The sequence below is a fragment of the Oncorhynchus tshawytscha genome, linkage group LG30 (genome assembly GCF_018296145.1).
Source record: "Oncorhynchus tshawytscha isolate Ot180627B linkage group LG30, Otsh_v2.0, whole genome shotgun sequence".
NCBI lineage: Eukaryota > Metazoa > Chordata > Actinopteri > Salmoniformes > Salmonidae > Oncorhynchus > Oncorhynchus tshawytscha.
In genome coordinates, this window is record NC_056458.1 from 49,141,771 (window position 1) to 49,164,048 (window position 22,278).

The 22,278-nt window shown below is 48.2% G+C and overlaps 1 protein-coding gene across 1 annotated transcript in view; it reads left to right on the plus strand.

The window, feature by feature from the left end:
- rxfp2a (relaxin family peptide receptor 2a) overlaps positions 1 to 22,278 on the plus strand; it is a 181,009-nt gene that overhangs the window by 149,386 nt on the left and 9,345 nt on the right. Inside the window, exons 17-18 of the mRNA XM_042309162.1 lie at positions 18,221 to 18,366; positions 20,953 to 21,048. Of these exons, the coding sequence (XP_042165096.1) occupies positions 18,221 to 18,366; positions 20,953 to 21,048 (242 nt within the window). The remainder of the gene's footprint in view (positions 1 to 18,220; positions 18,367 to 20,952; positions 21,049 to 22,278) is intronic.

Consider the following 22,278-nt stretch of genomic DNA (forward strand, 5'->3'; position numbering starts at 1 on the left):
ACATTCTCTACCAGGTCTCTACCAGTACATTCTCTACCAGGTCTCTACCAGTACATTCTCTACCAGGTCTCTACAAGATCTCTACCAGTACATTCTCTACCAGGTCTCTACCAGGTCTCTACCAGTACACTCTCTACCAGGTCTCTAACAGTACATTCTCTATCAGTACATTCTCTACCAGGTCTCTACCAGGTCTCTAACAGTACATTCTCTACCAGTACATTCTCTACCAGGTCTCTACCAGGTCTCTAACAGTACATTCTCTACCAGGTCTCTATGAGTACACTCTCTACCAGGTCTCTACCAGGTCTCTACCAGTACATTCTCTACCAGTACATTCTCTACCAGGTCTCTACCAGGTCTCTACCAGTACACTCTCTACCAGGTCTCTAACAGTACATTCTCTATCAGTACATTCTCTACCAGGTCTCTACCAGGTCTATAACAGTACATTCTCTACCAGGTCTCTATGAGTACACTCTCTACCAGGTCTCTACCAGGTCTCTAACAGTACATTCTCTATCAGTACATTCTCTACCAGGTCTCTACCAGGTCTCTACCAGTACATTCTCTACCAGGTCTCTAACAGTACATTCTACCAGGTCTCTACCAGTACACTCTCTACCAGGTCTCTATCATTACATTCTCTACCAGGTCTCTACCAGGTCTCTACCAGTACATTCTCTACCAGGTCTCTACCAGTACATTCTCTACCAGGTCTTTACCAGGTCTCTACCAGTATATTCTCCACCAGGTCTCGACCAGGTCTCTACCAGTACATTTTCTACCAATTCTCTACCAGTACATTCTCTACCAGGTCTCTATCAGTACATTCTCTACCAGGTCTCTATCAGTACATTCTCTACCAGGTCTCTACCAGTACACTCTCTACCAGGTCTCTACCAGTACATTCTCTACCAGGTCTCTGTCAGTACATTCTCTACCAGGTCTCTACCAGGTCTCTACCAGGTCCCTAACAGTACATTCTCTACCAGGTCTCTACCAGTACATTCTCTACCAGGTCTCTACCAGTACATTCTCTACCAGGTCTCTACCAGTACATTCTCTACCAGGTCTCTACCAGGTCTCTACTAGGTCTCTACCAGGTCTCTACCAGTACATTCTCTACCAGGTCTCTACCAGGTCTCTACCAGGTCTCTACCAGACCTCTACCAGGTCTCTACCAGATCTCTAACAGTACATTCTCTACCAGGTCTCTACCAGTACATTCTCTACCAGGTCTCTACCAGTACATTCTCTACCAGTACACTCTCTACCAGGTCTCTACCAGGTCTCTATCAGTACATTCTCTACCAGGTCTCTACCAGGTCTCTACCAGTACATTCTCTACCAATTCTCTACCAGTACATTCTCTACCAGGTCTCTATCAGTACATTCTCTACCAGGTCTCTATCAGTACATTCTCTACCAGGTCTCTACCAGTACACTCTCTACCAGGTCTCTACCAGTACATTCTCTACCAGGTCTCTGTCAGTACATTCTCTACCAGGTCTCTACCAGGTCTCTACCAGGTCTCTAACAGTACATTCTCTACCAGGTCTCTACCAGTACATTCTCTACCAGGTCTCTACCAGTACATTCTCTACCAGGTCTCTACCAGATCTCTACCAGGTCTCTACCAGTACATTCTCTACCAGTACATTCTCTACCAGGTCTCTACCAGTACATTCTCTACCAGGTCTCTACCAGGTCTCTACTAGGTCTCTACCAGGTCTCTCCCAGTACATTCTCGACCAGGTCTCTACCAGGTCTCTACCAGGTCTCTACCAGACCTCTACCAGGTCTCTACCAGATCTCTAACAGTACATTCTCTACCAGGTCTCTACCAGTACATTCTCTACCAGGTCTCTACCAGTACATTCTCTACCAGTACACTCTCTACCAGGTCTCTACCAGGTCTCTATCAGTACATTCTCTACCAGGTCTCTACCAGGTCTCTACCAGTACATTCTCTACCAGGTCTCTACCAGTACATTCTACCAGGTCTCTACCAGTACACTCTCTACCAGGTCTCTATCAGTACATTCTCTACCAGGTCTCTACCAGTACATTCTCTTCCAGGTCTCTACCAGTACACACTCTACCAGGTCTCTACCAGTACACTCTCTACCAGGTTTCTACCAGGTCTTTATCAGTACACTTTGTACTAGGTTTCTACCAGGTCTCTACCAGGTTACTACCAGGTCTCTACCAGTAACCTCACAAGTCCCCCTTCAACATTCTAATTTCTCTCATTTTATTCTCCCTCCCTAGCTCTCCTCCTTGGTGACCATCATTCCTCTCCCAATGCCTCCACCCCTCACCCCTCTCTCCTCTACCCATGCCTCCTCAGCCTAATTCCCCTCGTCAGATGTGATAGGGCTCCCTCTCTCTCTACGATGTGGCAAGGCTCTCTCTTTCTTGTTAATTGGCAGGGCTTGCAAACTATCATGGATTATAAAGGGAAACCCAAAAGCGAGCTGTCCGGTGACACGAGCCTACCAGACGAGATACATTCCTTCTATGCCCTCTTTGTGGCAAGCAATACTGAACCGTACATGAGAGCACCAGCTTTCCCAGACGACTATGTGATCACACTGTCCATAGCCGATGTGAGTAAGACCTTTAAACAGGTTAACATTCACTAGGTTGCAGGGCCAGATGGATTACCAGGATGTTGACCAGCTGCATAAATGAGTGTCACCCCATGGCACATCTGTACCATGAAAAACTTTGATAGGCTCACATTAACACCCTCATTCCAGACCCACTCCAATCCCCAACAGATCCACAGATGACGAATTCTCTATTCCACTCCACACTGCCCTTTCCCACCTGAACAAAAGGAACACCTAGGTGACAATGCTGTTCATTGACTACAGCTCAGCGTTCAACACCATAGTGCCCTTCAAGCTCATCACTAAGCTAAGGACCCTGGGAATAAACCCCTCCCCCTGCAACAGGATCCTGAACCTCCTAATGGGCCCGACCCCAGGTGGTGAAGGTAGGCAACCACCCGCTCCACCACGCTGACCCTCAACACTGAGGACCCTCAGGGATGCGTGCTTTGTCCTTCCAGATCTCCATCACCAGCCGCCTACGCCTGCAGACCTGTTCCCTGTTCACCCACGACTGCCTGGCAGCGCACGACTCCCAACACCGTCATTACGTTTCCCAACTACACAACGGTGGTAGGACTGATCACTGAGGATGAGCCTACAGGGAACAGGTCAGTGTGGTGCAGAGACAAAAACCTCTCCTTCAACCCCAGATATACAAAGGAGCTGATCATGGACTACAGGAAATGGAGGGCCGAGCACGCACCATCCACATCGACGGGGCTGTAGCGGAGCAGGTCAAGAGCTTTAAGTTTCTGTGTCCAGGATCACCAACGATCTATCATGGTCCAAACACACCAAAACAGTGGTGAAGAGGGCACGACCAAACCTTTTCCCCCTCAGGAGACTGAAAAAATTAGGCATGGGTCCTCAGATCATCAAAAGGCATTACAGCTGCACCATCGAGAGCATCTTGACTGGCTGCATCACCGCCTGGTATGGCACCTGCTCGACATCTGACCGCAAGGCACTACAGAGGGTAGCAAATAGTATAGAGGTCCTGCTACAGAGGGGGGTAGTAGATAGTATAGAGGTCCTGCTACAGAGGGTAGTAGATAGTATAGAGGTCCTGCTACAGAGGGGGTAGTAGATAGTATAGAGGTCCTGCTACAGAGGGGGTAGTAGATAGTATAGAGGTCCTGCTACAGAGGGTAGTAGATAGTATAGAGGTCCTGCTACAGAGGGGGTAGTAGATAGTATAGAGGTCCTGCTACAGAGGGGGTAGTAGATAGTATAGAGGTCCTGCTACAGAGGGTAGTAGATAGTATAGAGGTCCTGCTACAGAGGGGGTAGTAGATAGTATAGAGGTCCTGCTACAGAGGGGAATAGAGAGTATAGAGGTCCTGCTACAGAGGGTAGTAGATAGTATAGAGGTCCTGCTACAGAGAGGAATAGAGAGTATAGAGGTCCTGCTACAGAGGGGAATAGAGAGTATAGAGGTCCTGCTACAGAGGGGAATAGAGAGTATAGAGGTCCTGCTACAGAGGGGAATAGAGAGTATAGAGGTCCTGCTACAGAGGGTAGTAGATAGTATAGAGGTCCTGCTACAGAGGGGGGTAGATAGTATAGAGGTCCTGCTACAGAGGGTTGTAACTGGCCTAGCACATATCCTTGAGCATTGTTTAGACTCAATTTAAATCAAATCAAATCAAATCAAATGTTATTTGTCACATACACATGGTTAGCAGATGTTAATGCGAGTGTAGCGAAATGCTTGTGCTTCTAGTTCCGACAATGCAGTAATAACGAACAAGTAATCTAACTAACAATTCCAAAAAAACTACTGTCTTATACACAGTGTAAGGGGATAAAGAATATGTACATAAGGATATATGAATGAGTGATGGTACAGAGCAGCATAGGCAAGATACAGTAGATGATATCGAGTACAGTATATACATATGAGATGAGTATGTAAACCAAGTGGCATAGTTAAAGTGGCTAGTGATACATGTATTACATAAGGATGCAGTCGATGATATAGAGTACAGTATCTACGTATGCATGAGATGAATAATGTAGGGTAAGTAACATTATATAAGGTAGCATTGTTTAAAGTGGCTAGTGATATATTTACATCATTTCCCATCAATTCCCATTATTAAAGTGGCTGGAGTAGAGTCAGTGTCATTGACAGTGTGTTGGCAGTAGCCACTCAATGTTAGTGGTGGCTGTTTAACAGTCTGATGGCCTTGAGATAGAAGCTGTTTTTCAGTCTCTCGGTCCCAGCTTTGATGCACCTGTACTGACCTCGCCTTCTGGATGACAGCGGAGTGAACAGGCAGTGGCTCGGGTGGTTGTTGTCCTTGATGATCTTTATGGCCTTCCTGTAGCATCGGGTGGTGTAGGTGTCCTGGAGGGCAGGTAGTTTGCCCCCGGTGATGCGTTGTGCAGACCTCACTACCCTCTGGAGAGCCTTACGGTTGAGGGTGGTGCAGTTGCCATACCAGGCGGTGATACAGCCCGCCAGGATGCTCTCGATTGTGCATCTGTAGAAGTTTGTGAGTGCTTTTGGTGACAAGCCGAATTTCTTCAGCCTCCTGAGGTTGAAGAGGCGCTGCTGCGCCTTCCTCACGATGCTGTCTGTGTGAGTGGACCAATTCAGTTTCTCTGTGATGTGTATGCCGAGGAACTTAAAACTTGCTACCCTCTCCACTACTGTTCCATCGATGTGGATGGGGGGGGTGTTCCCTCTGCTGTTTCCTGAAGTCCACAATCATCTCCTTAGTTTTGTTGACGTTGAGTGTGAGGTTATTTTCCTGACACCACACTCCGAGGGCCCTCACCTCCTCCCTGTAGGCCGTCTCGTCGTTGTTGGTAATCAAGCCTACCACTGTTGTGTCGTCCGCAAACTTGATGATTGAGTTGGAGGCGTGCATGGCCACGCAGTCGTGGGTGAACAGGGAGTACAGGAGAGGGCTCAGAACGCACCCTTGTGGGGCCCCAGTGTTGAGGATCAGCGGGGAGGAGATGTTGTTGCCTACCCTCACCACCTGGGGGCGGCCCGTCAGGAAGTCCAGAACCCAGTTGCACAGGGCGGGGTCGAGACCCAGGGTCTCGAGCTTGATGACGAGCTTGGAGGGTACTATGGTGTTGAATGCCGAGCTGTAGTCGATGAACAGCATTCTCACATAGGTATTCCTCTTGTCCAGATGGGTTAGGGCAGTGTGCAGTGTGGTTGAGATTGCATCGTCTGTGGACCTATTTGGGCGGTAAGCAAATTGGAGTGGGTCTAGGGTGTCAGGTAGGGTGGAGGTGATATGGTCCTTGACTAGTCTCTCAAAGCACTTCATGATGACGGATGTGAGTGCTACGGGGCGGTAGTCGTTTAGCTCAGTTACCTTAGCTTTCTTGGGAACAGGAACAATGGTGGCCCTCTTGAAGCATGTGGGAACAGCAGACTGGTATAGGGATTGATTGAATATGTCCGTAAACACACCGGCCAGCTGGTCTGCGCATGCTCTGAGGGCGCGGCTGGGGATGCCGTCTGGGCCTGCAGCCTTGCGAGGGTTAACACGTTTAAATGTCTTACTCACTTCGGCTGCAGTGAAGGAGAGACCGCATGTTTTCGTTGCAGGCCGTGTCAGTGGCACTGTATTGTCCTCAAAGCGGGCAAAAAGTTATTTAGTCTGCCTGGGAGCAAGACATCCTGGTCCGTGACTGGGCTGGGTTTCTTCCTGTAGTCCGTGATTGACTGTAGACCCTGCCACATGCCTCTTGTGTCTGAGCCGTTGAATTGAGATTCTACTTTGTCTCTGTACTGGCGCTTAGCTTGTTTGATAGCCTTGCGGAGGGAATAGCTGCACTGTTTGTATTCAGTCATGTTACCAGACACCTTGCCCTGATTAAAAGCAGTGGTTCGTGCCTTCAGTTTCACACGAATGCTGCCATCAATCCAAGGTTTCTGGTTAGGGAATGTTTTAATCGTTGCTATGGGAACGACATCTTCAATGCACGTTCTAATGAACTCGCACACCGAATCAGCGTATTCGTCAATGTTGTTGTCTGACGCAATATGAAACATCTCCCAGTCCACGTGATGGAAGCAGTCTTGGAGTGTGGAGTCAGCTTGGTCGGACCAGCGTTGGACAGACCTCAGCGTGGGAGCCTCTTGTTTTAGTTTCTGTCTGTAGGCAGGGATCAACAAAATGGAGTCGTGGTCAGCTTTTCCGAAAGGGGGGCGGGGCAGGGCCTTATATGCGTCGCGGAAGTTAGAGTAACAATGATCCAGGGTCTTTCCACCCCTGGTTGCGCAATCGATATGCTGATAAAATTTAGGGAGTCTTGTTTTCAGATTAGCCTTGTTAAAATCCCCAGCTACAATGAATGCAGCCTCCAGATAAATCGTTTCCAGTTTGCAGAGAGTTAAATAAAGTTTGTTCAGAGCCATCGATGTGTCTGCTTGGGGGGGGATATATACAGCTGTGATTATAATCGAAGAGAATTCTCTTGGTAGATAATGCGGTCTACATTTGATTGTGAGGAATTCTAAATCAGGTGAACAGAAGGATTTGAGTTCCTGTATGTTTCTGTCATCACACCATGTCACGTTAGTCATAAGGCATACGCCCCCGCCCCTCTTCTTACCAGAAAGATGTTCGTTTCTGTCGGCGCGATGCGTGGAGAAACCCGCTGGCTGCACCGCTTCGGATTGCGTCTCTCCAGTTAGCCATGTTTCCGTGAAGCAGAGAACGTTAGTCTCTGATGTCCCTCTGGAATGCTACCCTTGCTCGGATTTCATCAACCTTGTTGTCAAGAGACTGGACATTGGCGAGAAGAATGCTAGGGAGTGGTGCACGGTGTGCCCGTCTCCGGAGTCTGACCAGAAGACCGCTTCGTTTCCCTCTTTTTCTGAGTCGTTTTTTTGGGTCGCTGTATGTAATCCACTCCGTTACACTGGTTGTAAGGCAGAACACAGGATCCGCATCGCGAAAAACATATTCTTGGTCGTACTGATGGTGAGTTGACGCTGATCTTATATTCAGTAGTTCTTCTCGGCTGTATGTAATGAAACCTAAGATGACCTGGGGTACTAGTGTAAGAAATAACACGTAAAAAAACAAAAAACTGCATAGTTTCCTAGGAACGCGAAGCGAGGCGGCCATCTCTGTCGGCGCCGGAAGTAATTTAAAAAATCGCTAACTGATTAATTAAACTAAATAGCTAAATGCTACTAAAACCAAGTTCCTGTTGTCCTCTAGGTCTCGTCATAAAGACCCTGAGTAGCCTCCTGTCTGCTCGTTGAATGGAGCCTGATTTGAAAATACAATCTACAGGAGTTCTGCTTTTATAACCTTTAGAGTCAGTCTGTCCTTCATCACTAGGGACAATTTTTCAGAACATCAGCGCATTTTGTATAGTTCTGTCGGCTCTGACTTGCAGAAGGGCTCAGCGTTGGCTAGTTTTTGTAGCCCCCACCCTAACTCTGCTCACGTACTAACTCAAGATCCAGACATATTCAGACCCGCTCTCTGGACCGGCTGGTTCTGGAGGTCCCGCGGGTCTCCACTGACCTGGGGGGAAATCATTTCAGTTGTTATGCCTCAGCTCGTGGAATAACCTTTAGGCCAGCTAGAAATTAGATTTGTTGGTCTCCCTCCCATTTGGGGTTGCAGGTAGCCTAGTGGTTAGAGTGTAGGGGGGCAGGTAGTCTAGTGGTTAGAGTAGAGGCGGCAGGTAGTCTAGTGGTTAGAGTGTCTAGGGGGCAGGTAGTCTAGTGGTTAGAGTGTAGGGGGGCAGGTAGTCTAGTGGTTAGAGGTGTCTAGGGGGTGTAGGGGGGCAGGTAGTCTAGTGGTTAGAGTGTAGGGGGCAGGTAGTCAGGTAGCCTAGTGGTTAGAGTGTAGGGGGGCAGGTAGTCTAGGCAGGTAGTCTAGTGGTTAGAGTGTAGGGGGGCAGGTAGTCTAGTGGTTAGAGTGTAGGGGGGCAGGTAGTCTAGTGGTTAGAGTGTAGGGGGGGGCAGGTAGTCTAGTGGTTAGAGTGTAGGGGAGCAGGTAGTCTAGTGGTTAGAGTGTAGGGGGGGCAGGTAGTCTAGTGGTTAGAGTGTAGGGGGGGGCAGGTAGTCTAGTGGTTAGAGTGTAGGGGGCAGTCTAGTAGTGTAGTGGTTAGAGTGTAGGGGGGGGGCAGGTAGTCTAGTGGTTAGAGTGTAGGGGTGGGGGCAGGTAGTCTAGTGGTTAGAGTGTAGGGGTGGGGGCAGGTAGTCTAGTGGTTAGAGGTGTCTAGGGTTAGGGGGGGGGCAGGTAGTCTAGTGGTTAGAGTGTAGGGGGGGCAGGTAGTCTAGTGGTTAGAGTGTAGGGGGAGTAGTCTAGTGGTTAGAGTGTAGAGGCGGCAGGTAGTCTAGTGGTTAGAGTGTGGGGGGGGGCAGGTAGCCTAGTGGTTAGAGTGTAGTCTAGGGGGGCAGGTAGTCTAGTGGTTAGAGTATAGGGGGGCAGGTAGTATAGTGGTTAGAGTGTAGAGGTGGCAGGTAGCCTAGTGGTTAGAGTGTAGGGGGGCCAGGTAGTCTAGTGGTTAGAGTGTAGGGGGCAGGTAGTCTGGTTAGAGTGTAGGGGGGCAGGTAGTCTAGTGGTTAGAGTGAAGAAGCGGCAGGTAGTCTAGTGGTTAGAGTGTAGGGGGACAGGTAGCCTAGTGGTTAGAGTGTAGAGGGGGCAGGTAGTCTAGTGGTTAGAGAGTAGAGGGGGCAGGTAGCCTAGTGGTTAGAGTGTAGAGGGGGCAGGTAGCCTAGTGGTTAGAGTGTAGAGGGGGCAGGTAGCCTAGTGGTTAGAGTGTAGAGGGGGCAGGTAGCCTAGTGGTTAGAGTGTAGGGGGGGCAGGTAGCCTAGTGGTTAGAGTGTAGGGGGGGGGCAGGTAGCCTAGTGGTTAGAGTGTAGGGGGCAGGTAGTCTAGTGGTTAGAGTAGAGGCGGCAGGTAGTCTAGTGGTTAGAGTGTAGGGGGCAGGTAGTCTAGTGGTTAGAGTGTAGAGGCGGCAGGTAGTCTAGTGGTTAGAGTGTAGGGGGGCAGGTAGTCTAGTGGTTAGAGTGTAGGGGGGGCAGGTAGTCTAGTGGTTAGAGTGTAGGGGGGGCAGGTAGTCTAGTGGTTAGAGTGTAGGGGGGGGGCAGGTAGTCTAGTGGTTAGAGTGTAGGGGGCAGGTAGTCTAGTGGTTAGAGTGTAGGGGGCAGGTAGTCTAGTGGTTAGAGTGTAGGGGTGGGGGCAGGTAGTCTAGTGGTTAGAGTGTAGGGGAGTAGTCTAGTGGTTAGAGTGTAGAGGCGGCAGGTAGTCTAGTGGTTAGAGTGTAGGGGGGGGGGGCAGGTAGCCTAGTGGTTAGAGTGTAAGGGGGGGCAGGTAGTCTAGTGGTTAGAGTGTAAGGGGGGCAGGTAGTCTAGTGGTTAGAGTGTAGAGGTGGCAGGTAGCCTAGTGGTTAGAGTGTAGGGGGGCCAGGTAGTCTAGTGGTTAGAGTGTAGGGGGCAGGTAGTCTGGTTAGAGTGTAGGGGGGCAGGTAGTCTAGTGGTTAGAGTGAAGAGGCGGCAGGTAGTCTAGTGGTTAGAGTGTAGGGGGCAGGTAGCCTAGTGGTTAGAGTGTAGAGGGGGCAGGTAATCTAGTGGTTAGAGTGTAGAGGGGGCAGGTAGCCTAGTGGTTAGAGTGTAGGGGGCAGGTAGTCTAGTGGTTAGAGTGTAGAGGGGGCAGGTAGCCTAGTGGTTAGAGTGTAGGGGGCAGGTAGCCTAGTGGTTAGAGTGTAGGGACGGCAGGTAGCCTAGTGGTTAGAGTGTAGGGGGCAGGTAGCCTAGTGGTTAGAGTGTAGAGGAGGCAGGTAGCCTAGTGGTTAGAGTGTAGAGGGGGCAGGTAGCCTAGTGGTTAGAGTGTAGAGGAGGCAGGTAGCCTAGTGGTTAGAGTGTAGAGGGGGCAGGTAGCCTAGTGGTTAGAGAGTATTGTTATTTCACTGTAACAGCCTGTCATGGCAATTTCCTGTATTACTAAACATTGAGAGAGCAAACAGCACACAAGTCGGAGTTATATTATAAAGTCCATCTTTTAATTATATATGAGCTTCACCATAGCCCTGTTTGACTCTCAGATCAATTCAGTGTCTATAAATGAATTCTCTGTGAGTGTTTTCAAAATGGCAACTGAGATCTTTTATAGCAAAGATCCACCCCCTAGTTGACACTCTACAGGTCTTAGGAAAAACTGCACAAAGGAAGACTTTTACTTGAGAGAGGAGTATCCCATCTAGATAGCATTAGCTAGAAATTATCGTTCAGTTTGGTCCCCTAAACGAAGTTCCTATCTCGTTCTTGGTACAACATAGTACCAAACCATTACCTTATCCAATGGCATATATCAATTGTCAATTCTAGATACTCCCATCTCAAAAACACCCCCTCATGGACAAGCTCACCGAGAAAGTGAGCCTCTTAGGTCATATACTAAATTAAGATAAGGGCAACCTCAGAGGGGACACACAATAGTTAGACACATTCCCAGAAGAAGACAAGCCTCCATTCTGTCCTCCTCCCCTTCTGATATTCTGCATATCATCACATGGTTTAACAGACACATTGACATATGAAGACAAGCCTGACCCCTCTCTGGCCCCCTAGTGACTAAGCCCTAGCAGAGAAGAGAGAACTGCAAACTGCCAACAGTATTATCCAAAAGAAATCATCCTAATGACAAATATCTCACAGCGCATTATTATGTAAATAAAACATCCTAATTCTGATTCAGCCACGACAAGCCTCGTTATTGTTATTTCACTGAGACAGCCTCGTTATTGTACAGTCGTGGCCAAAAGTTTTGAGTGACACAAATATTAATTTTCATGAAGTCCGCTGCCTCAGTTTGTATGATGGCGATTTGCATATACTCCAGAATGTTATGAAGAGTGATCAGATGAATTGAAAAGTCCCTCTTTGCCTTGCAAATGAACTGAATCCCCCAAAAACATTTCCACTGCATTTCAGCCCTGCCACAAAAGGACCAGCTGACATCATGTCAGTGATTCTCTCGTTAACACAGGTGTGAGTGTTGACGAGGACAAGGCTGGAGATCACTCTGTCATGCTGATTGAGTTCGAATAACAGACTGGAAGCTTCAAAAGGAGGGTGGTGCTTGGAATCATTGTTCTTCCTCTGTCAACCATGGTAACCTGCAAGGAAACATGTGCCGTCATCACTGCTTTGCACAAAAAGGGCTTCGCAGGCAAGGATATTGCTGCCGGTGAGATTGCACCTAAATCAATCATTTACTGGATCATCAAGCACTTCAAGGAGAGCAGTTCAATTGTTGTGAAGAAGGCTTCAGGGCACCCAAGAAAGTCCAGCAAGCGCCAGGACCGTCTCCTAAAGTTGATTCAGCTGTGGGATCAGGGCACCACCAGTACAGAGCTTGCTCAGGAATGGCAGCAGGCAGGTGTGAGTGCATCTGCACGCACAGTGATGCGAAGACTTTTGGAAGATGGCCTGGTGTCAAGAAGGGCAGCAAAGAAGCCACTTTCTCCAGGAAAAACATCAGGGACACACTGATATTCTGCAAAAGGTACAGGGATTGGACTGCTGGGGACTGGGGTAAAGTCGTTTTCTCTGAATCCCCTTTCTGATTGTTTGGGGCATCCGGAAAAAAGCTTGTCCGGAGAAGACAAGGTGAGCGCTACCATCAGTCCTGTGTCATTTCAACAGTAAAGTATCCTGAGACCATTCATGTGTGAGGTTGCGTCTCAGCCAAGGGAGTGGGCTCACTCACAATTTTGCCTAGGAACACAGCCATGAATAAAGAATGGTACCAACACATCCTCCGAGAGCAACTTCTCCCAACCATCCAGGAACAGTTTGGTGAAGAACAATGCCTTTTCCAGCATGATGGAGCACCTTGCCAAAAGTGATAACTAAGTGGCTCGGGGAACAAAACATCAATATTTTGGGTCCATAGCAAGAAACTCCCAAGACCTTAATCCCATCGAGAACTTGTGGTCAATCCTCAAGTTCTGACAAACTCCAAGTATTGATTATACAAGAATGGGCTGCCATCAGTCAGGATGTGGCCCAGAAGTTAATTGACAGCATGCCAGGTCGGATTGCAGAGGTCTTGAAAAAGAAGGGTCAACACTGCAAATATTGACTCTTTGCATCAACTTCATGTAATTGTCAATAAAAGCCTTTGACACTTATGAAATGCTTGTAATTATACTTCAGTCTTCCATAGTAACATCTGACAAAAATATCTAAAGACACTGAAGCAGCAGACTTTGTGGAAATTAATATTTGTGTCATTCTCAAAACTTTTGACCACGGGCCAGGCAGGTCTAAATGAAACTCAGCAGGCCAGGCAGGTCTGAATGACACTCAGCAGGCCAGGGAGGTCTGAATGACACTCAGCAGGCCAGGGAGGTCTGAATGACACTCAGCAGGCCAGGCAGGTCTGAATGACACTCAGCAGGCCAGGCAGGTCTGAATGACACTCAGCAGGCCAGGCAGGTCTAAATGAAACTCAGCAGGCCAGGCAGGTCTAAATGAAACTCAGCAGGCCAGGCAGGTCTAAATGAAACTCAGCAGGCCAGGCAGATCTAAATGAAACTCAGCAGGCCAGGCAGGTCTGAATGACACTCAGCAGGCCAGGCAGGTCTAAATGAAACTCAGCAGGCCAGGCAGGTCTGAATGACACTCAGCAGGCCAGGGAGGTATGAATGAAACTCAGCAGGCCAGGCAGGTCTGAATGACACTCAGCAGGCCAGGCAGGTCTAAATGAAACTCAGCAGGCCAGGCAGGTCTAAATGAAACTCAGCAGGCCAGGCAGGTCTAAATGAAACTCAGCAGGCCAGGCAGGTCTGAATGACACTCAGCAGGCCAGGCAGGTCTAAATGAAACCCAGCAGGCCAGGCAGGTCTGAATGACACTCAGCAGGCCAGGCAGGTCTAAATGAAACTCAGCAGGCCAGACAGGTCTGAATGACACTCAGCAGGCCAGGCAGGTCTGAATGAAACTCAGCAGGCCAGGCAGGTCTAAATGAAACTCAGCAGGCCAGGCAGGTCTGAATGACACTCAGCAGGCCAGGCAGGTCTGAATGACACTCAGCAGGCCAGGCAGGTCTAAATGAAACTCAGCAGGCCAGGCAGGTCTAAATGAAACTCAGCAGGCCAGGCAGGTCTGAATGACACTCAGCAGGCCAGGCAGGTATGAATGAAACTCAGCAGGCCAGGCATGTCTGAATGACACTCAGCAGGCCAGGCAGGTCTGAATGACACTCAGCAGGCCAGGCAGGTCTAAATGAAACTCAGCAGGCCAGGCAGATCTGAATGACACTCAGCAGGCCAGGCAGGTCTGAATGACACTCAGCAGGCCAGGCAGATCTAAATGACAACAGCCTCTTAAGGATTCAACACTTTTTTTCAGTGTATGTGAAAAGTTTTAGACTGATCCAATGAACTATTGCATTTCTGTATATAATGTTGTATCAAGACTGCCCAAATATGCCTAATTTGTTTTTTAATAACTTTTTATGTTCAACATTGTGCACTCTCCTCAAACAATAGCATGGTATTATTTCACTGTAATAGCTACTGTAAAGGGGACAGTGCAGTTAGATTAACAAGAATTTAAGCGTTGTGCCAATATCAGATATGTCTATGTCCTAGGAAATGTTCTGGTTACTTACAACCTCATGCTAATCACCTTAGCCTACGTTAGTTCAACCTCATGCTAATCACCTTAGCCTACGTTAGCCCAACCTCATGCTAATCGCATTAGCCTACGTTAGCTCAACCTCATGCTAATCGCATTAGCCTACGTTAGCCCAACCTCATGCTATTCGCATTAGCCTACGTTAGCTCAACCTCATGCTAATCACCTTAGCCTACGTTAGCTCAACCTCATGCTAATCACCTTAGCCTACGTTAGCCCAACCTCATGCTAATCGCATTAGCCTACGTTAGCTCAACCTCATGCTAATCACCTTAGCCTACGTTAGCCCAACCTCATGCTAATCGCATTAGCCTATGTTAGCTCAACCTCATGCTAATCACCTTAGCCTACGTTAGCCCAACCTCATGCTAATCGCATTAGCCTACGTTAGCCCAACCTCATGCTAATCGCATTAGCCTACGTTAGCCCAACCTCATGCTAATCGCATTAGCCTACGTTAGCCCAACCTCATGCTAATCGCATTAGCCTACGTTAGCCCAACCTCATGCTAATCGCATTAGCCTACGTTAGCCCAACCTCATGCTAATCGCATTAGCCTACGTTAGTTTAACCGTTCCGTGGAAAATAAACGAAGAAGAACTCAATTGAATTGAATTGAATTTAAATGACTTACTTTCTACACATCAGCATAGTAATGTTTATGTTGACATCATGTATTTATTTTTATTTACAATTATTATTACAAAAGATAAGTATGGTTACAACTACCGTGTAGCATAAGGTTGAAACATTCTTCCTTCTAAAAAAAAATGTGTTTTATAATTAAAATGGTCCTCTTGTGGGTTGTCTACAATAATTCATAATTCTCTTTATATGTTTTTAAAATATCAGAAAAAAATACATTTCCCAGAATGCATTAGATCAAACACTGCAGTATGGAAGGGAACACGACAAAGAAAAATACTCTTTCACATCTTTTGAGTTATTATCAAGTAATATTTATATAAATTTATATATTTATATAAATATAAGATTTATATCTGTATCCTTTGCATTAATAAGTCACATATCCATTTGTCACGCCCTGGCCATAGAGAGGCTTTTATTCTCTATTTTGGTTAGACCAGGGTGTGACTAGGGTGGGCATTCTAGTTTCTTTATTTCTATGTTTTGGCCGGGTATGGTTCTCAATCAGGGACAGCTGTCTATCGTTGTCTCTGATTGGGAATCATACTTAGGCAGCCATTTTCCCACCTGTGTTTTGTGGGGAGTTATTTTCTGTTTAGCTGTTTAGTTGCCTGACAGAACTGTGCGTTTTCGTTGTTCTACTTTGTTATTTTGTTGTTCAGTTTAATAAATATCATGAACGCTGCACCTTTTCTCCTTCTTCAACCCACGAGAGTCGTGACACCATTTAATAAAATATTTGTTAAATGCCTCCTACCTCCCTCTCTACCCCAAACCCTACCTCTATTTCTCTACCCCCTCCCTCTAATTCTTAAGACGAGCTGGAAACTGGTCATCAGACACACATGAGAACACTAATGTAGAAACTGAGCACTGAACTGCTACATAGTGAGAAGAGGAAGTAGGGTTTAATCAGAGAGATAGATAGAGGCCTCTGGTCTCTTTTAGGTATGGGGGCAGCGCCATTGAGAACATTCATCATTTTGAAGTAGTACACTGGGTGGGACTTCCTCTTGGGGGAGGGGGAGCATTTAGGAGGCAGGGGGCCATTTAGGAGGCAGGGAGGGGGCAAGGATCACATTTATTTTTTAGTTTACCTTTATTTAACTAGGCAAGTCAGTTAAGAACAAATTATTATTTTCAATGATGGCCTAGCAACAGTGGGTTCACTGCCTTGTTCGGGGGCAGAACGACAGATTTGTACCTTGTCAGGGGATTCGATCTTGCAACCTTTCGGTTACTAGTCCAACGTCCGCCCCATAATTCCATCCAGGTCATTAGGAGGGATCAGCCATCAGAATTATACTTGTGAGCAAACATTCCATAAATGCAGGTGGTAGAAGATAGTCAACCTTGGCTTTTATTCCTATTCAAACAACACCCTCCAGGTGACAGTTACACCCCCCCTTGTTTACCAACTCATACAAGTAGTCGAAGAAGACCAATCTGGAACGTTATTATAGCACTGTCTAATCCACTGTCTAATCCACTGTCTAATCCACTCTCTCTCTCTCTCTCTCTCTCGTTCTCTCTCTCTCTCTCTCTCTCTCTCTCTCTCTCTCTCTCTCTCTCTCTCGTTCTCGTTCTCTCTCGTTCTCGTTCTCTCTCTCGTTCTCTCGTTCTCTCTCTCTTTCGTTCTCTCTCTCATTCTCTCTCTCTCTCTCTCTCTCTCTCTCTCGTTCTCTCTCTCTCGTTCTTTCTCTCTCGTTCTCTCTCTCTCGTTCTCTCTCTCTCGTTCTCTCTCTCTCTCTCTCTCTCTCTCTCTTTCTCTCTCTCGTTCTCTCTCTCTCTCTCTCTCTCTCTCGTTCTCGTTCTCTCTCTCTTCTCGTTCTCTCTCTCGTTCTCTCGTTCTCTCTCTCTTTCGTTCTCTCTCTCATTCTCTCTCTCTCTCTCTCTCTCTCGTTCTCTCTCTCTCGTTCTTTCTCTCTCGTTCTCTCTCTCTCGTTCTCTCTCTCTCGTTCTCTCTCTCTCGTTCTCTCTCTCTCTCTCGTTCTCTCTCTCGTTCTCTCTCTCTCTCTCGTTCTCTCTCTCGTTCTCTCTCTCTCGTTCTCTCTCTCTCGTTCTCTCGTTCTCTCTCTCTCATTCTCTCTCTCTCGTTCTCTCTCTCTCTCGTTCTCTCTCTCTCGTTCTCTCGTTCTCTCTCGTTCTCTCTCTCTCTCGTTCTCTCTCTCTCTCGTTCTCTCTCTCTCTCTCGTTCTCTCTCTCTCTCTCTCTCGTTCTCTCGCTCTCATTCTCTCTCTCTCGTTCTCTCTCTCTCTCTCTCTCTCTCTCTCTCTCTCTCTCTCTCTCTCTCTCTCTCTCTCGTTCTCTCTCGTTCTCTCTCGTTCTCTCTCTCTCTCTCTCATTCTCTCTCTCTCTCTCTCTCTCGTTCTCTCTCTCTCTCTCTCTCTCTCTCTCGTTCTCTCTCTCATTCTCTCTCATTCTCTCTCTCTCTCGTTCTCTCTCTCATTCTCTCTCGTTCTCTCTCTCTCATTCTCTCTCGTTCTCTCTCTCATTCTCTCTCGTTCTCTCTCTCGCTCTCTCTCTCTCTCTCTCTCTCTCTCTCGCTCTCTCTCTCTCGTTCTCTCTCTCTCTCGTTCTCTCTCTCATTCTCTCTCGTTCTCTCTCTCAATCTCTCTCGTTCTCTCTCTCGTTCTCTCTCTCTCTCTTCTCTCTCGTTCTCTCTCTCTCTCTCTTGTTCTCTCTCTCGTTCTCTCTCTCTCTCTCTTGTTCTCTCTCTCGTTCTCTCTCTCTCTCATTCTCTCTCGTTCTCTCTCTCTCTCTTCTCTCTCTCTCATTCTCTCTCGTTCTCTCTCTCTCGTTCTCTCTCTCTCATTCTCTCTCGTTCTCTCTCTCTCGTTCTCTCTCTCTCGTTTCTCTCTCTCTCTCGTTCTCTCTCGTTCTCTCTCTCTCTCGTTCTCTCTCGTTCTCTCTCTCTCTCATTCTCTCTCTTCTCTCTCTCATTCTCTCTCATCTCTCTCTTCTCTCTCTCATTCTCTCTCGTTCTCTCTCTCTCTCTCTCTCTCTCTCTCTTCTCTCTCTCTCTCTCTCGTTCTCTCTCTCTCGTTCTCTCTCTCTCTCTCGTTCTCTCTCTCTCGTTCTCTCTCTCTCTCTCTCTTCTCTCTCTCTCGTTCTCTCTCTTCTCTCTCTCGTTCTCTCTCGTTCTCTCTCGTTCTCTCTCTCTCTCGTTCTCTCGTTCTCTCTCGTTCTCTCTCGTTCTCTCTCTCTCTCTCTCTCTCTTCTCTCGTTCTCTCTCATTCTCTCTCATTCTCTCTCTCTCTCTCTCTCTCTCGTTCTCTCTCTCTCGTTCTCTCTCTCTCTCCCCCCTCAGGTGCAGACTGTCTGATGGGTGTGTACCTGTTCTTTGTCGGTGTGTTTGATGTGAAGTTCCGAGGAGAGTACAATCGTAACGCTCTCCTGTGGATGGAGAGCGTGGAATGTCGAACCATCGGATTCCTGGCTATGCTCTCCTCAGAGGTGAATTAACACGCGCAAACACACACAAACACACACACCTGTATGTGGTGAGAGAGTCCTAAGAGATGCCATGATTCTTCCAGAACGTCGTGTCCTGTCTCTGGGGCCAACTGTCAATGTTTTTAATAGATTTCCTCTCCAAATAAATGTGTTCCAAATGGCACTCTGTTCCCTATATGGTGCAGGGGGGCATTTAGGAGGCAGGAGGGGGGTATTTAGGAGGCAGGAGGGGGGTATTTAGGAGGCAGGGGGTATTTAGGAGGCAGGGGGGTATTTAGGAGGCAGGGGGGTATTTAGGAGGCAGGGGGGGGTATTTAGTAGGCAGGGGCCATTTAGGAGGCAGGAGGCCATTTAGGAGGCAGGGGGGCATTTAGGAGGCAGGGGGGCATTTAGGAGGCAGGGGCCATTTAGGAGGCAGGAGGCCATTTAGGAGGCAGGGGGGCATTTAGGAGGCAGGGGGCATTTAGGAGGCAGGAGGGGCATTTAGGAGGCGGGGGGGCATTTAGGAGGCAGGGGCCATTTAGGAGGCAGGAGGCCATTTAGGAGGCAGGGGGGCATTTAGGAGGCAGGAGGGGGCATTTAGGAGGCAGGGGGCCATTTAGGAGGCAGGGTGCCATTTAGGAGGCAGGGGGCATTTAGGAGGCAGGGGGCCATTTAGGAGGCAGGGGGGATTTAGGAGGCAGGGGGATTTAGGAGGCAGGGGGCATTTAGGAGGCAGGGGGGCATTTAGGAGGCAGGGGGTGGGATTTAGGAGGCAGGGGGGCATTTAGGAGGCAGGGGAGGGGGCATTTAGGAGGCAGGGGGAGGGGGCATTTAGGAGGCAGGGGGGCATTTAGGAGGCAGGGGGGCATTTAGGAGGCAGGGGGCCATTTAGGAGGCAGGGAGGGGCATTTAGGAGGCAGGGGGGCATTTAGGAGGCAGGGGGATTTAGGAGGCAGGGGTGGGGCATTTAGGAGGCAGGGGCCATTTAGGAGGCAGGGGGAGGGGGCATTTAGGAGGCAGGGGGAGCATTTAGGAGGCAGGGGGCCATTTAGGAGGCAGGGAGGGGGCATTTAGGAGGCGGGGGGGGGAATTTAGGAGGCAGGGGGGCCATTTAGGAGGCAGGGAGGGGCATTTAGGAGGCAGGAGGGGGAATTTAGGAGGCAGGAGGGGGAATTTAGGAGGCAGGGGGAATTTAGGAGGCAGGGGGATTTAGGAGGCAGGGGGCATTTAGGAGGCAGGGGGCCATTTAGGAGGCAGGGGCCATTTAGGAGGCAGGGGGAGGGGGCATTTAGGAGGCAGGGAGGGGGCATTTAGGAGGCAGGGGGCATTTAGGAGGCAGGGGGGCATTTAGGAGGCAGGGGGCATTTAGGAGGCAGGGGAGGGGGCATTTAGGAGGCAGGGGGAGCATTTAGGAGGCAGGGGGCCATTTAGGAGGCAGGGGCCATTTAGGAGTCAGGGAGGGGGCATTTAGGAGGCGGGGGGGGCATTTAGGAGGCAGGGGGGCATTTAGGATGCAGGGGGAGCATTTAGGAGGCAGGGGGGGCATTTAGGAGGCAGGGGGTGGGCATTTAGGAGGCAGGGGGCATTTAGGAGGTAGGGGGCCATTTAGGAGGCTGGGAGGGGGCATTTAGGAGGTAGGGGGCCATTTTGGAGGCAGGGGGCCATTTAGGAGGCAGGGGGCCATTTAGGAGGCAGGGGGGCATTTAGGAGACAGGGGGCCATTTAGGAGGCAGGGGGCCATTTAGGAGGCAGGGGGCCATTTAGGAGGCAGGGGGCATTTAGGAGGCAGGGGGCCATTTAGGAGGCAGGGGGCATTTAGGAGGCAGGGGGCCATTTAGGAGGCAGGGGGGCATTTAGGAGGCAGGGGGGCATTTAGGAGGCAGGGGGCCATTTGTGACTCAGACTGAGTTTTTAAACTGTTTCTTCCCATCCTGGTGGATTTTAACACTTCCCCAGAAGTCTGGAGGATCACTCTGTTCTAGCAGCCTGAGTCCCTTTAGACAGACAGACAGACAGGCAGACAGACAGACAGAGACAGACAGACAGACAGGCAGACAGAGACAGACAGGCAGGCAGACAGACAGACAGACAGACAGGCAGACACAGAGACAGACAGACAGACAGACAGACAGACAGACAGACAGACAGACAGACAGACAGACAGACAGAGACAGACAGACAGACAGGCAGACAGAGACAGACAGACAGGCACAGACAGACACAGAGACAGACAGACACAGACTGACAGACAGACAGACAGACAGACAGACAGACAGACAGACAGACAGACAGACAGACAGACAGACAGACAGACAGACAGACAGACAGGCAGGCAGACAGAGACAGACAGACAGGCAGACAGAGACAGGCAGGCAGACAGACAGACAGACAGACACGCAGACAGACAGACACAGAGACAGACACAGAGACAGACAGACAGGCAGACAGAGACAGGCAGGCAGACAGACAAACAGACACGCAGACAGACAGACACAGAGACAGACAGACAGACAGAGAGACAGACAGACGGACGGGCGGACAGACAGACTGGCAGACTGTAGTTAGCTGTCCTGTCTGACCTGTGTGTTTGTCACTCTGTTCCAGGTATCTGTTCTGCTGCTGACCTACCTGACTGTGGAGAAGTTCCTGGTCATCGTGTTTCCCTTCAGTCACCTGAGACCTGGAAAACTACAGACTGCGGTGAGTCACACTACATGCACCTGCTATAACGCTACTTAAACCTGTTATAACAAGGTCATGAACAGGTTATAACTTACAACCAGACCAACTACAAACTGTGATGCTTAAACAGTACTTAAACCTGCTATAACAGGTCATAAACATGTCATTACCACAGGAAGCTGACAATAACAGGCCCTTTTTGAAGTCTCGTAGATCGATACATTGCCCTCTTTTTGTTTATAAAACCTTCCACCGTACCTGGTCTCAGGGACGGCTAACTCTGAGGGCTAACTCTGAGGGCTAACTCTGAGGGCTAACTCTGAGGGCTAACTCTGAGGGCTAACTCTGAAATGCGATGAATTGTATTGATCTCCGAGGCTCTCTAAAATGTGATGAATTGGTGCCTCTGGGGCAATTCAGACTGCTGATTGAGGACCTTTACTGAAGAATGGGTTTTTCTGTTATTGTGTTTTATGTGTTTTGCTTTTAACATATTGATGTGTATATCGCTGTGCTAGTGGTGTGTATTGGTGTGTAGTGATGTGTATTGGTGTGTATTGGTGTGTAGTGGTGTGTACTGGTGTGTACTGGTGTGTACTGGTGTGTATTAGTGTGTATAGATGTGTATTGGTGTGTACTGGTGTGTAGTGATGTGTATTGGTGTGTATTGGTGTGTAGTGGTGTGTACTGGTGTGTATTGGTGTGTATTGGTGTGTACTGGTGTGTACTGGTGTGTATTAGTGTGTATAGATGTGTATTGGTGTGTACTGGTGTGTACTGATGTGTATTGGTGTGTACTGATGTGTATTAGTGTGTATAGATGTGTATTGGTGTGTATTGGTAACTAACTAATATGTTATGTTCTATTCTGTTCCTTTCTATTCTAGTATGTTCTATTCTATTATGTTCTATTCTATACTAGTATGTTCTATTCTATTCTATTATGTTATGTTCTATTCTAGTATGTTCTGTTCTATTCTGTTCTATTCTATACTAGTATGTTCTATTCTATTATGTTCTGTTCTATTCTATTATGTTCTGTTCTATTCTATTCTATTATGTTCTGTTCTATTATGTTCTGTTCTATTATGTTCTGTTCTATTATGTTCTGTTATATTCTATTCTATTATGTTCTATTCTATTATGTTCTGTTCTATTCTATTCTATTATGTTCTATTCTATTATGTTCTGTTCTATTCTATTCTATTATGTTCTGTTCTATTCTATTATGTTCTATTCTATTATGTT